The 15518-nt window shown below is 41.7% G+C and overlaps 1 protein-coding gene across 4 annotated transcripts in view; it reads right to left on the minus strand.

Moving 5' to 3' along the window:
* CARMIL1 (capping protein regulator and myosin 1 linker 1) overlaps positions 1-15518 on the minus strand; it is a 596509-nt gene that overhangs the window by 50664 nt on the left and 530327 nt on the right. For 3 of the 4 annotated variants that reach the window (XM_030212120.1, XM_030212103.1, XM_030212125.1), the window contains one exon: positions 3470-3548. In XM_030212120.1, coding sequence (XP_030067980.1) covers positions 3470-3548 — 79 coding nt within the window. The remainder of the gene's footprint in view (positions 1-3469; positions 3549-15518) is intronic. The other variant, XM_030212112.1, reaches the window with a different exon arrangement.

A 15518-nucleotide genomic window follows, 5' to 3' on the forward strand; every position in this document is an offset into this window, starting at 1 on the left:
TTTGTGGACGGAAATTTGTTCACCTTTTTAACCCAGATTGCTCGTTAGCAGCCTTGTCGGAAATAATTGAGTACTGAGATTCTGCGGGTCTCCGCCTAAACCTGGCCAAATCAGAAGCTATTCTGTCCTTCGCTCATGTATTAGGTGGGCTGACACTTCCTTTAAATATTTAGGTATACAATTGGCAATGGATGTGTCCTCTCTATATGTCCTCAATGTACCTAAAATGTTGGAAGATACTCAGAGGTGCTTGGAAGGGGAACCTGCCTTTATCCTTGCTAGGGAGAATTAGCTTGCCTCTGTGGCTCTACCTCCTCCAAACTCTCTCGCTCCATCTATTGCACAGGGATCTAAGTTAAATAAATAGTTCTTTAAATTTTGTTGGGCTAATAAAAAGCTGAAATTGAAATTTACAGCGCTAGTAGGGAATTAGGGTCAGGGAGGGGTGGGGTTGCTTAATTTATATACGTATAATCTTATTTGAGACCGGATAACCACAAAATCTCATTTTACCATCATAAGAAGAAAAAATAAGGCTTAAACATTTCAACACACCCAACCATGTTACCTATAACACTAAAAAAACTGCAGATTAAGGTGTTAATTATAGTCACAGAAGAAAATATATTTTATTTAAAAAATAAATATTAAATATTATAAGTGTGCTCAGAATTTTAGTACCACCAAATCAAGGGAACACCATCTAATCCCATCACTGCATACAAGGTGCATTAATCTATAGTGGTTTCTTCATTGATATCTCAATTTCAAGATTTTGCATGCTGATGCCCTACCCTCATTGGAGGGTGGCGGTCTGAATCAGACTGCTTACGGACTTTCATTACACCTTGTGTATAATGATGGGATTGGAGGGTGTTCCCTTGATTGGATGGCACTAAAGTTTTGAGCACACTTATATTTAATATTTATTTTTGAATAAAATATATTTTCTTCCATGACTTCAATTAACACCTTAATCTGAAGTTTTTTTTTTTTAGTATTTTACCATCATAGAGATGGAACAGGCTTATTACACACCACACAATATTCTTTCATTACTGCACAATTCCTCCCAAATCCCATGACCACTGAGAAGGTGCTTGTTACTTCAACCTTTGCATGAGGTTGGAAGGCTCTTATCGAGGGTCTGGGGGGAAACCCTTTGGTTACAGATCAGATTACACTGAGGGGAAATGTGGCTTTTGAACCAGGCCTGGATAATACTGTTTTTGTGGCCTGGGAGCGTCAGGGGTTGACCTTGCTTGAATATCTCCTGAATGGGGAGAGCCATATTCTCTCATATGATGAACTCCAGTAAAAAATAGGGGTAAGTTGAGGCAATAGGTTTGCTTGCTGCCAGATTAAACATTGTATATCCTCTTTAGATGAACCCCATCTTAAATTACAAATAGATGCAAAAGTAAGTCTTTTTTAATACCATTTCTGAGTGACAGATTAGTATTTCAGGGGCACATAAGGCTTTAAACAAACTGGAGAAACCTAAAAAACCTATAGGATATATGGATGTGATGGGCAAGAGACTTGGGGATGGAGCTCTCTGACTGGAACTTGATAACCAATATTAGGGGCATACCTACTTTAACTGCTTGTGCTTGGTTGCCAGAGAGCTGCTATTGGATTCTTCATAGAGCCTATTGTGCCCAAATGCAATTTTATTGGGTGGGTGGCATATCAACACTTCTCTACCTTAAATGTAGTTGTACAGATAACACATTTATTCATGCTTTTTGGCAGTGCCCAGTGACTAAGGGAGTTTTTGATTGACTAAGGGAGTTAATTGATTTGATTTGCTTACTTTATTTATTTTTTGTCTATTAGATTGTAAGCTCTTTGAGCAGGGACTGTCTTTCTTCTATGTTTGTGCAGCGCTGCGTACGCCTTGTAGCGCTATAGAAATGCTAAATAGTAGTAGTAGTAGTAGTTTTGGGATGAGATGGTAAGATACTTATCAGTGGGTTTGAGTGGGCATGGCTTAGTGGAACAACTATTACTAGATAAACCAGGAGAATTTCAGGGCCATCCCGGGGGTGCTGGTCTGCTGCTTCGGAAAATGTGCCTAGTTGCATGGAAGTGCATTATGCAACATTGGACAGGAACAGGAGTCTCCCAATCATTGGCACTGGAGGAATCAAATCCATCTCCTGGCCATGTGGGAAGCCCAGGATACTAGAGGATTCCCAAAGAGAAAGAAAACATTTTTGCAAGTTTGGGAGCTCTATTTGCAGAGTTTACATCCTCATGGACACAGTTTGATACTGAACACTATGATTCAATATTGTGACTTGCGACTCTCAAGGTGGAGGAGATAGTTAAGGGTAAAATTTTAGACTCTGATGAGGGTTGGGTAGCTTTTCCCTACTATGGGTACGGAGGGCACAAGACCACAGGTTCTCTGTACAGCTTTGGTCATACCCTATTTATATTTTGTGCTCTGTTCTGTTTTGGCTGCAGCACTCTGGTGGTGGTGGGGGGGGGGGGGGGGGGGAGGAGGAGGAGACTGGATGGGAGGGGAGTGGGGAGGTTATATGTTGTAAAAGATAAAGAAAATCTTGTTACTCATGTTCCTTTGTAATTTTCATGTTTTATTGCCAATAAAAATTGTTTAAACGTAAATTTGTGACTTGGAGCATAGTTCCAAAGGGAGTGGGGGTACGGGAATTGGGAAGGGGTTATTTGTTCTGAACTGGTAAAGGGTGTGGATCACCATGAAGAAACAACCTGTGAGGGCCTGATCTTGGACAGTGTGACACAGAGTTTGGGGGTTGGTAATGGGGAAGTGGGGTGTCTTGTGTAAAAAAATTGTCACATCCTATTGAGGTATTGATGATAAGGTTGAGACAACCATTGATATGATGCTGTTCCTTTTCATTGTAATACTGTGATTCTAATAAAAAAATTTAAACAAAATAAAAACTGCTGTTAGTTCATCAAGCACTGTATAATTTTTCCTCAGAACTTGTTGGTACAGGTTTATATCATTTATTATGATCTCTGCATTCTGAGAATGTCTGTCTAATTCTGTTCTGCAATCTTTTTCCACTGAAGAAACTTGACACAGAACTTTTGATTGTTGCACCGAGAGAGTAGAATCACCTTAGCATTTAAGAAAGCTTTAAAATGCCGTTTAAGGCAGAATAAAATGGAGCTACACTCGTACATGACCTAATCTATTACTGCTCATCCAGTGATTCTAAACCATTGGTTTGGATATTAGCATCGCCAAACAGATTTGGTTTTCAGAGTAACAAAAAAATATGGAAGTTTATAAGTTTTTTTTACTTAGTCCTCTTTTACCCAAGGCAGGGTACAATAAAACACTCAATTAAAAAAACACATACATAACGCACAAATTAACTACAAGTACAAAAAGGTGTTTCTAATAAAGCGGTCCTATTAGGGCAAAATAACCTAAAAATTTTGTTTCTTTGTTGTAAAGCATCTGCTGTACCTGCACCACTTCCATTGGAGCGTTCTAAGGCTGCTGACTGATCAAACGCATCCCTGGAGCCCACATCATTCCCAAGCTTCTAAAAAAAAAAAAAGAATAATTGTGACCAAGTTAGCTTACATTTTGTATTTTATCTGTCATACATTTGCTTTCATATAAACTACAAGAAACTGAAAAAAGTCAGATGTACTTGAAAGGTTTTTGCAGTACAAATTGTGCAGTTAGTGACGTTAAAAGCCGTGTTGAACAACTAACACAGTTTAGGAAATACGTTTTGACCTACATAATTTGCTTGACTAAAGCAAACAACACATAAGTAGGTTTTCTTAGATTATTGCTGCTAGAAACAATATATACAAAAATGTGTGCCTGCTTTTCTTATGGGGTTTTTCCCCACCCAAAAAACATGAATTTGAGAAGGATAGGAGGCTTGCAGACATATCTATAGTCATCAACAGAAAACAGCTAACAAAATTTCACTATCAAATTTGTAGAAGCCTTTTTGAAAACTAAGGAACGATTATTAACTCATTAACATGTGTTAAAAGAAGTAATATTAATTTGCAAAAAAAAAAAAAAGATTTTTTTTTACTACAAATGAAGAACAGAAATGACTGGGCTACAAAGATATACTTCATCAACCTAATGCAGAAAACTTAGAAATGACAAAAGAAAGAACTGAAGCCCAACCAAAAGACATTGGTAACATCAGGACAGGATGCGGGGGGGGGGGGGGGGGGGGGGGGGGGGGGGGGGAACAAGAGAGAAGTTCAGATTTGTAGTAAAGAACTGGACGCAGTCCTAGGGTTACTATATTTGTGGAGACAAAAGAAGAGGACACAAAAACTAAAATGCTGTCCTGTCTCAGCCACCTTTATCCCCCAAGGAAGCCAAATTCTATAAGCAGTGAAAATACTGGTAAAAGTAACAAATATATTTCCTTACATAGTCTAAATACAAAACTAGAAGCACAAGCAGCTGCCTCCTTCTCTTCCTCCCATTCATGAGCAGCTTTCCCCCCTTCTTTCCCTCTTCTCCTGTCCTCTCTCGGGCCTACCTTGCAGCCCTGGTGGTCTAGTGGCATCTTCGAGGCAGAAAAGAACCCCACTTTTTTCTGCCTGCTGATGCTGACCCCTCCGCCACCGCTGCTTCTTGAAAATGGCTGCTGAGACTTCAAGCGGTGGTCTTGCAAGTCACCCACAAAGTCTCACGAGGTCTCTGCTTGAAGTCTCGGCAGCCATTTTCAAGAAGCGGTGGTAGCAGGGAGGTCAGCGGGCAGGAAAGAGTGGAGTTCTTTCCTGCCCCATAGAGGCCACTAGACCACCAGGGTGTGCTACGATAGGCTGAGGGGGAGAAGGCAAGCCCGTTGTCTGCCAACCAACCCGCCAGCCCAGAATCCCAGAAAGACGGGCTCGCTGGAAAGATACCGTCCGGATCCCCAACAGTACCATGAAAAGGAGGACATGTTCGAGGAAATCCAGATGTATGGTAACCCTACACAGTTGCCCAGATTCTCAGTAAGCTAGTAGGGCTACCCATTGGGAATTTAACACTAAAATATCTGAATAACAATTAAACCCTGAAGAAGTTATGTTCAACATGGGGCATTCTTATCCCAACAGATACACAGCTAGATGCCAGAAAACCACAAAGCAGTGAAAGAGAAAAAGAGAAGAATGTTTATAGAAATATCAGTTCCCAGTGACAATTCAGTACAGAGGAAATCTCGGTCAACATAAATTTCACTAACTTGAAAGGAAAGAACAGGATGTACAGACTGTTCTGGTGATGTTGATTGTTGAAGAAAAGTTAAAACAATGCATAGTCTGCAAAGTTAAAGACTATGATAGTCTGTACCTAAGGGGTTTAACTCCAGGACTCAAGGGTCACAAACCAGTGGGGTTTTGAGGATATCCTTAACATATAGGATAGATTTGCAGGCACAAATGCATACAATTCTAACCCATGTATGTTTATTAGAGGTAACCTGAAACCCAGGCAGATCTAAGGCCTTACAGGACAGGAGATGGATTCAGGGCTGGAGTTGGGGAGGAGCAACCAGGGCAGTTGCCCTGGGCCCCACAGCTCCAGGGGGTCCTGCGGCCCAGGGAACTCTTCTCTTTCTCCCTTCCCAATGTTCTTTAAAAATTTATTTCCTTATTCAGAGGGACCCCAGTGTGGCAGCTATTCTCACAAGCTGTCTGTAGCTACCCCAGATTGCAGCAGAGAGCAAAAGCTTTGGGACAGCAGCTTGTGAGAATGGCTGCCACACTGGGGCCCCTCTGAAAAGGGAAATAAACAATTTAAAGAAAACTGCAAGGTGAGGGGAAAGGAGAGAGATGGATTGTGGTGGAGGGAGAAGGGGAAGAGATGCTCGGACCACATAGCTGCAATGCACGTGGAGAGATCGGGGGGGGGGGGGGGAATCAGGGGCTCCCTCCTTAATTCCCACCCTGGGCCCCATCATGTCTAAAACCGGCCCTGGCTGGATACCCCTGTTGCACAAGATTTTTCTAAATGTATTGACAAACAAACTCCATTTCACAAGATGACAATTCAGGCCTCACTGGTACAGCAAACAGAGTAAGGTAAACAACCAAACTTGTTAAGCTTTATGACTCTATCAAAATGAGTCAATTACCAAGAACACCCTGGAGGGCAATAGCAGCAATACCTGGAATGGAGCCAATTATATTTTAAGAGACAATCTAAACATAGTATAAAGGTAGGCAACAGTTTAAAAAAAAAGTTTGCATTAAAGCATTTCTGTGGGTTCTCCTCTTATATGTCTTTCTTAAACAAACTTATCCTCAGTTATACAAACTAAACGCTTTATTACACACGCTCACTGGATCTGATCATCTAGCGGGAGCAAACATAGGCGCAAGTATGGTGCTATTGCCCTCTAGCGCCTGTGTTTGCTTCTGGTCATCGGTCCATTAGATTTTATGCCTGTAACTGAGGGATAAGAGGGTGATTGACACTTTTGAATGAGTTTCCCTACTAGATAGACAAAACAAATAATGGATCAGTATAATGGTGCATTACTATAATGGATTCTGTATATCACTGTATAAAATTTAAACCAAATTCCAAGCCTGAGTCAGGGGCCAATGCAGATCTTTTATTAATGGTGATACACTATTGAACTCTTTAGCTTTCAGTGCAAGTCTTATGGCGGTATTCTGAAGAATCTGTAACTGCTTCTGAACATGGAACTAACTGCCCATGTATAGAAAATTATAAAAGTCAAGAAGTGGAAAAATTAACAATTGAACTAATAATCTAAAATATTCCGGTAGAAATTATCAACATGATAAAGTTGTTGCAACTTGTAAAAAAAAAAATCTTTCTAAGAACATTAATCTGATGTTCCCATTTTAATTGGGAGTCCAAGTAGACTCCTAGTACCCTTAATGCCAAATTCAATTTGAATGTAGTCCCATGAAGAAGCAGACCATCATCCTAGACAGAAGGAGGTAACAAAGAACCCAGTCCAGCAATATATCCGGGCATGAGACTGATAAACGACATTTAGGGCCCTGTTTACTAAGCAACGTTATAGACGCGTTAGCATCTTTAACATGTGTTAACCGTGTACGTGCCTACAATATTGCTATAGACGCCTACCCAGTTAGCGCGCGCGCTAATTGTAGGCACGTTAAAAATGTATTGCGGCCTTAGTAAACAGGGCCCTTAATGTAGTACTTGAACTAGAACTAATAGATTAATACCTGTATATGAGAAAAAAATGTATTCCCAATGGCTGCAAAAATTTCCTCACAGTAGAGATGAGTACATTAAATAAAACTGAAAAGAGCAGGCAGCCTTGAGGGACACCACCGTACTAAACAGTGCTTTGTTTGTACAACAGAAAGGAAGATGAAATTCATGACCCCTTTCTCTTTTTAAAATGATTGACAAATATGGTAATCCACAACACAACACTTTGTGGATTTTATTTTTTATTTATTTATTGCATTTGTATCCCACATTTTCCCACCTTTTTGCGGGTTCAGTGTGGCTTACAATATGAGTTGAATGTTGGAAATACAATTTGTTACAGATAGTTAGGGATTATATTATGCAGGGTTAAGCGAAACAATTGAGGTGTCGTTAAGGGATGTAATAATGGAACATAGGCATTGCAACTTTGGAAGGAAACAATGGTAGCTTAGGGGCGATTAAAAGACATGAAGTCATATGGTATATAACTTTCTGTGAGTAAAGGTACGAGTGATGTGATAATACGGGAGTGGGAGTTCCGAGATGAATTACGATGCATTAGTGAACAGTAAGTATGGACTTTATGTGTTTTGTTTTTTTCCGTAGACTTGTTCGAAAAGATGGGTCTTCAATAATCTGCGGAAGGAAGCTTGCTCGTTGGTTGTTCTTAGGTTGCGCGGCAGTGTATTCCAAAACTGCGTGCTCTTGTGAGAAAAGGTTGACGCGTGTAACGTTTTGTATTTCACGCCTTTGCTATTGGGGAAGTGGAGGTTAAAGAAGGTTCGATATTTTAAATCTGATCCAAAAGCTGACCAGTAACCAATGTAAAGACTTCCAAAATTGGGGAAATACGAGAAGAAAGGAAACTCCTCAAAGAACACGAGTGGCCACATTTTGGATTAATGGCAGGAGCCTAAGGCTCTACAGTGGCAAATCCAAATCATTACAATAATCAAGCTGTACAAAAATCGAGCACTGCTAAAGAGTTCTAAAATCCTCAACAGTCATCACTGGTTTAACTCTATAGAGCAGGTAAATCCTATAGAAGGCAACACTCAAAGTCTAGAATCTAAAATCACATGCAAACTTTATTATGTGCAAACTTTGTTATGTTACACCAAACTTCTATTCCGCAGATACCTTAACAGTTCTATGTGGATTGCATAAATTCAAGACGACAAGATAAACAAACATGCCAAGAATTACAAGGCACCTGCCAAACACAATCTAATTTCCTATTAGTTTATATTTGTAAAATAAAAATGCTTTCAAAGTTTTCCCCAACACTAAATAATCATGGAGTAATCAAATCTGAGATGGCAGCGAATTCTACACTAAAACACTGACATCTGGTTGCGGGTGCTATGAAAAAGACTTTTTAAAAGAAATGCAATCCATTCACATACATAATCAGGAGCATCACCACTTATAATTTTAAAAATAATAGTACATAACTTTAATTGCATCCTGGTTTCTATTAGGAACCAATATACCTCCACAAAAAAACAGGGTAATAGAATCAAATTTGTAGGCTGTATATACCAGCTGTGCTGCTGTATTCTGTATGACCTGTACCTGTCTACTTAAAGCCTTGGAGCATCCAACATAGATAAAATTACAATAATCTATCCTAGATAGAATTAATGTTTGGACTAATAATCTAAATTTTGCTGGTTCAAAGTATTTACGGATTGCTCTCAGTTTTTTCAAAGTATAAAAAGACTTTTGTACTAGAGATTTCACATGAGATATAAATGACAGAGAATTATCTACCTCCACCCCCAAAATCTTAGATAGAAACTCAACGGTGAACTTGCTGATTAAGAATTGGAGAAGGTTCAAAGAAGAACGACCAAAATGATAAAGGGGATGGAACTCCTTCCATATGAGGAAAGGCTAAAGAGACAGCTGAGGGGGGATATGATTGAGGTCTATAAAATCCTGAGTGGCGTAAAAGTGAATCGATTTTTCACTCTTGCAAAAAGTAAAAAGACCAGGAGACACTCAATGAAACTACATGGAAATAATTTAAAAATAAATAGGAGGAAAATATTTTCACTGAAAGAATAGTTAAGCTCTGGAACTCGCTGCCAGAGGATGTAGTAACAGCGGTTAGCGTATCTAGGTTTAAAAAAGGTTTGGACAAGTTCTTGGAGGAAAAGACCACAGACTTTTATTGAGATGGACATGGGGAAGCCACTGCTTGCCCTGCGATTGGTAGCATGGAATGTTGCTACTAATTGGTTTTCTGCCAGGTACTTTGTGACCTGGATTGGGCACTGTTGGAAGCAGGATACTGGGCTAGATAGACCACTGTTCTGACCCAGTACAGCTATTCTTATCTTCCTAATTGTAGTACTATGGAAGTGAAAAAAGGATAGGACTTCATCAAATTTCTGGAAACTATCAACATTTTTGTCAATTGGAAGACCCCCCCCAAACCCCCCACCCCCAGCAAGTAAACCTCCCAGGAAAAACACAAGAACCCCAAAGAATGGGAAAATTAGGTAATTTTCTTTCCTTTAGTCACAGCACATGAATCCACCAACTGATGGGCTGCATCCGCCCACCAGCAGGCGGAGACAGAGAACACCAAAAGACCACAGCACCTCCAGGACGGCCAGCCCCAATTGCCTCCAGCATTTGAAATCACCAAAGCAGTGTGAACCATAAAGGTATAATAACAGAAACTTTCCTCACATCGAACAATCGCCCCATAACAGGAGCATCAAAGGAGGGACGATCTCAACCTCCTGTAGTAGAACATCATGTAGAAATTCTGATAACTATTTTCCAACTTCTCCTAATGAGATTTATATCTGCATGAAAGATCTGAACAAAAAACAAAGTCAGACAGGGAGGGATCATGGATTCATCTGCAGTGACTAAAGGAAAGAAAATTACCAAGGTAAGAATCTAATTTTCCCTTCCTTGTCATCAAAACAAGTGCTAAATCACTAGCTGTGCGAGTGGTGGCATAGCTGCAGTGAATAGCTTGTTTGATCCCAGCTACGCTTGCTAAACATTAGTTACTGCTTTTAAGTCCATATTTGTGAATTGATGGATGTGAGTGTAGTCAGATGACTTATGCCAACTGATTTGTAAAAACAAAGTGCTGTAACAATAAAAAGTAAGGTTTTTGGTACATTACTGGAGTTTTTAGTGTGTTAAGGTATCAGTATAACTCCGGTATAGATTTGTTATCCCCTATCAGCAGAATTGGTATAAATATAACTTTCACAAAGACCTCTTAAAAAATATCACATGCCTTTTCATAAGTAGTTTGATATGCTAGCTGCTTCAGTTTATACACCTCCAAATCCACAGAGGATCCAGATTTTCTTCATTTTATTTATTTATGCATTCTTTTATTTATTTATTTATTGTGAACATTTATATCCCACATAATCCCACCAAGGCAGGCTCTATGTGGCTTACAACGTTAGAGGAAGAGTACAATACAATAAGTCATATGCAAGATGGAGTAGAGAGTAGAGGATGGGGGGGACAACAGGGGGGAAGAATGAGGCAATGCAGGGGATCAAGCAGGAGTGGAGTAGGAACGACTACACAGGTAAGTCTTCAGAGATTTCTTGAATAGGCTGTGGTCGGCTGTCTCTCTTAACGTTGATGGCAGAGCGTTCAAAAAATGGGGGCAAGTGTAGCTGAACGAAGAGGCGAAGAGCAGCTTATAACTCAAGTTCCTGCAGTTAGGAAAGTGGAGAGTCAAGTAGGTACGGGAGGACTATACGGAATTCCTGGGCGGGAGGTCGATGAGGCTAAACATATAGGTTGGGGCCTCCCCGTAGACAATCTTGTGAGCGAGAACACAAACTTTGAATTCAATCCTGACTTTGATCGGAAGCCAGTGGAGCTTTTCATGGAGGGGCTTCGCTGCCTCAAACCGCGATTTGCCAAATAGCAGTCGCGCCGCTGTGTTCTGTGCAGTCTGTAGTTTCTTAAGGACGTGCTCACTGTTATCCAAAAACAAGTTCCAATTCAAAGTCATTCTGGTTTACAGTAGCAGTATTGGTTTACATTTTACAGTTCGATTGAGACTTATAGTGGTGCTTACAGTTACAGTTTACCTTTTGGTCAGGGTTTATAGGATAGTTTATGATTAGTAATCGGAATGGAAATTGATAGCTAAGTTATTTGTTGTAGAATTTTTTTTTTAAAGAGGTATGTTTTCAGTTCTTTTCTGCATTGAAGATAGTTTGTGATCTTTGGTATCGAGCTCCACAATTTGGAGCCCAGGTAGTTAAATCCAGCCATGTAGAAAAATTTGTATGTTATGTTTCTACAGTTGGGTATGGGAAGAAGTAGGTAGGTTCTGGTTTCTGGGCTTGCATTTCTTGGGGATACTTCTACCAATTCTATCATGTATTCTAGAGACAAACCAAATAATATTTTCTAGATGATGATGCTCGGTTTGAAGATCAGTCTTGCCTTGATTGCCAGCCAGTGTAGAGTTTTGAGTAGTGGGGTAGCTCTTTCATATTTTGACTTCTTGAAAATTAGCCTTGCCACCATGTTTTGGATGGTTTGCAGCGATTTCAGTGCACTTTCCTTGCAACCAATGTATATTGCACATTGCAGTAATCTAGTTGTGAAAGTATCATCGATTGTACTAATATCCGGAATGATTGTCTAGTCTCTGATCCTTCTCAGTTTCCATAGTGTTCTGAAGCATTTTGTTCTTACTGCTAATATTTGACTGTCTAGTGTAAAATGTCTGTCAAGAATGATTCCCAATATTTTTAACTGTGTTTCAATTTGGTATGTTTGGTGGTTTATTGTGTTGGGGTTATGCGGGCTTGACAGTACCAGGAATTTGGCTTTGTCTCTATTTAATTTGAGTTTGAAAATTTCTGCCCAGTTTTCCATAAGGTCCAGACCTGTTTTGACTTTGTCCATTATTTCTGTGATGTTGTTGAAGGGTATGTAAATGGTGTCATCATCTGTGTAAATGAATGGATTAAAACACGCAACTAGTTTTTTTCTGAGTGGAGTCATCAATACATTGAACAATATTGGTGATATTGGTGAGCCCTGTGGTACCCCACATTCAGAAATCGGTTGATAGCTGGTTGGACATCTTTACAATGTACGATCTAGTCTTTAGGAAGCCATTGAACCAATGCAGCCACTGTGCTGCTGACTCCCATGTAATCGAGCAGGGTCATCAGTGTTGTGTGGTCTGGTCTACTAGATCAAACGCACTTGACATGCCGAATTGCATTAATAAAATATTCTGACCTTGGCTTATTAGCTTCTGAACTTCATTATCAGAGTGGTTAGGACTGTTTCAGTGCTGTGTTGTGGTCTGAAACCTGATTGGGATTTATGTAGGATTGAGAATTTTGTTAGGCATTCCATTAGCCATTGTTAGCAATCCCTTCATCATTTTGGTCAATAATGGTATTGAGGCTACTGGTCTGTAATTTACGAGATCACTGATCTTGTTGGTTCTGTTCTTGGGGATTGGAGCGAGAATGATTTCTCCTTTATCTTTTGGGAATTGTCCTGCTAGCATGTATGTGATATGTTTGGTGATGTATTCGATGAACCAATCTGGTGAATTTTTCATCGTGTGGTTGGGGCATTTGTCTATCAGACATTTAGCATGTGCATATTTAGTCAGTAGTGCTTTTAGGGCCCTGTTTACTAAGGCAAGTTAGCATTTTTAACACGCCTTCAATTAGTGCGTGCGCTAACCATGTAGGGTGCCTATAGGGATATTGTAGACACATACACGGTTAACGTGTGTTACAAACACTAACTCACCTATAATATGGTTTAGTAAATAGGGCCCTTACTGTGTTCATTTTGCGTGGTTCGAATGTGGACCAAATTCTGTCTGCCATGGTATGGGTGTTGTTGATTTCGCAGTCTTGTAGGAAGTCAGTGATGGGTGTTTGCAGTATCGCAAGGTTGGATCTTCTTTTTGCTATTTTTTTGTTCTAAGTACAGTAGGTAGTGTTTCAGTTGAGACCAGTAAGTACTGTGTTTTCAGTAGATTGTTCATGAGTTTGAATATTTTTTGTTGTATTGCGCTGTTCTGGGTTTGTCTACGTGTTGTAGTGTTCCGCTTCGGCTTTCCTTATATTGTGTTTGTACATTCTTATCAGTTTTCTCCATATGTCTGTTTATTTCTGTTTCATTTTGGCCTATTTTCCTTCTAGTCTCCTACATAGTTTTTTTCATGTGCAGTAGCTCATCGTTGAACCAGGGTCTTGGGTGTTTTTTGTTTCTTGTTTTAAGTGATGCTATTTTGTCCAGTGTTATTGAAATGAGATGCACTAAAGTTTTCCGCTTGCCCTAACGCAGGAAAACTCCGGGAAAGCTAACAAGAGGTCTGTACCTCCCGTTGGGACTGCCCGGCTTCAAAAACAATGTAAAAAAAAAAATTGGGAGGGGGCAAAAACGCTCGTCAGGAACATCCTTTATGGACAGCCTTGTCCCCCCCCCCCCCCCCCGCCCGAGGTCGCTGCTGCTCCCCGCTCCCCCCGCATTAAAATTGTGATTTTTTAAGCAGTCCCGGCCCCCCGTCTCCCTCCCTTCCTCTCTTTCTGCTTTTTTAGAAAAAACAGCTCCCGCCATCCTCCGCCCCCGTGCCCCCCTCCGTCTGAAACCGGGCCCGTGCAGCGCCTCTCACCTCTGTGTGAAGGCGCTGCACGGGCAAGAACAGCTGATCGCCTCCTCCGAGTCTCCGACATCCCTCCCTCCTCCTGGGCCCGCCCTCGTAAGTAACCTACATCAGACGAGGGCGGGCCCAGGAGGAACGGCGGGACATCTGAGACTCGGAGGAGGCAATCAGCTGTTCTTGCCGTTGCAGCGCCTTCACACAGTGGTGAGAGGCGCTGCACGGCCTGGTTTCAGACAGAGGGGGGCAGAGGATGGCTGGAGCTGTTTTTTCTAAAAAAGCAGAAAGAGAGGAAGGGAGGGAGGGATAGGGGCCGGGGCTGCCTAAAAAAGTCACGATTTTACTGCAGTGGGGAGCAGCGGCGATCTCGGGTGGGGGGCGGGCAAGGCCGTCCATAAGGGACGTGTTTGTTTTTGTTTTACGTTTCTGGCATGCGCCGAGCAGCCAGCATAACGCTTGGCTGCTCATCCCCATCCCTCATTCTTGGTGATTTTAATAGTCACATTGACAACCCATCCAACTCCTACGCTTCTAAATTCCTCACCCTGACATCCTCCTTTAACCTCCGACTATGCTCTACCACCCCTACTCACCGTAATGGCCATTGTCTCGAACTTGTTCTCTTCTCTTCCTGCTCACCTTCGAACTTCTGCACCTCAGTCCTTCCAATCTCAGATCATCACCCTCACACTTCATCACCCTCCCCCTCAACCTCGCCCAACTATAACCACTGCCTTCAGGAATCTCCAAGCCGTCGACCCCCCTACCCTATCCTCTCACATCTCCAATCTCTTCCCTTCTATCTCGTCTTCTGAATCCGTCGACATGGCTGTCTCTACCTACAATGAAATTCTCTCCACTGCTCTGGATACCCTAGCACCATCCGTCTCTCGCCCCACTAAGCGCATTAATCCTCAGCCCTGGTTAACCCCTTGCATCCGTTACCTTCGCTCCTGCACCCGATCTGCTGAACGACTCTGGAGGAAATCTCGCACCTTGTCAGACTTCACCCATTTCAAATTCATGCTATCCTCCTTCCAGTCCTCCCTATTCCTTGCCAAACAGGAATATTACTCTCACTTAACCAATTCTCTTAGCTCCAACCCTCGTCGCCTCTTCGCCACCCTCAACTCCCTACTTAAAGTGCCCTCCGCTCCCCCCCTCACTCTCTCCTCAAACACTAGCTGACTACTTCCGCGATAAAGTGCAGAAGATAAACCTTGAATTCACTTCCAAGCCTTCTCCTCCCTGTGACTTCTTAACCCACTCCCTCAACCAACCTAACCTGGCCTCCTTCTCCTCCTTCCCTGAGATCACCAAGGAGGAAACTGCTCGCCTTCTTTCTTCCTCTAAGTGCACCACCTGTTCCTCTGATCCCATTCCCACCAATCTGCTTAACAACATCTCTCCTACAGTTATCCCCTCAATCTGTCACATCCTCAACCTCTCTCTCTCCACTGCTACTGTCCCTGACACCTTCAAGCACGCTGTAGTCACACCACTTCTCAAAAAACCTTCACTTGACCCCACCTGTCCCTCCAACTACCGCCCCATCTCTCTTCTACCCTTCCTCTCCAAATTACTCGAACGCGCTGTCCATAGCCGCTGCCTTGATTTCCTCTCCTCTCAGGCTGTCCTCGATCCGCTTCAATCCGGCTTTCGCCCACTTCACTCGAC

The sequence above is a fragment of the Microcaecilia unicolor genome, chromosome 1 (genome assembly GCF_901765095.1).
Source record: "Microcaecilia unicolor chromosome 1, aMicUni1.1, whole genome shotgun sequence".
Lineage (NCBI taxonomy): Eukaryota > Metazoa > Chordata > Amphibia > Gymnophiona > Siphonopidae > Microcaecilia > Microcaecilia unicolor.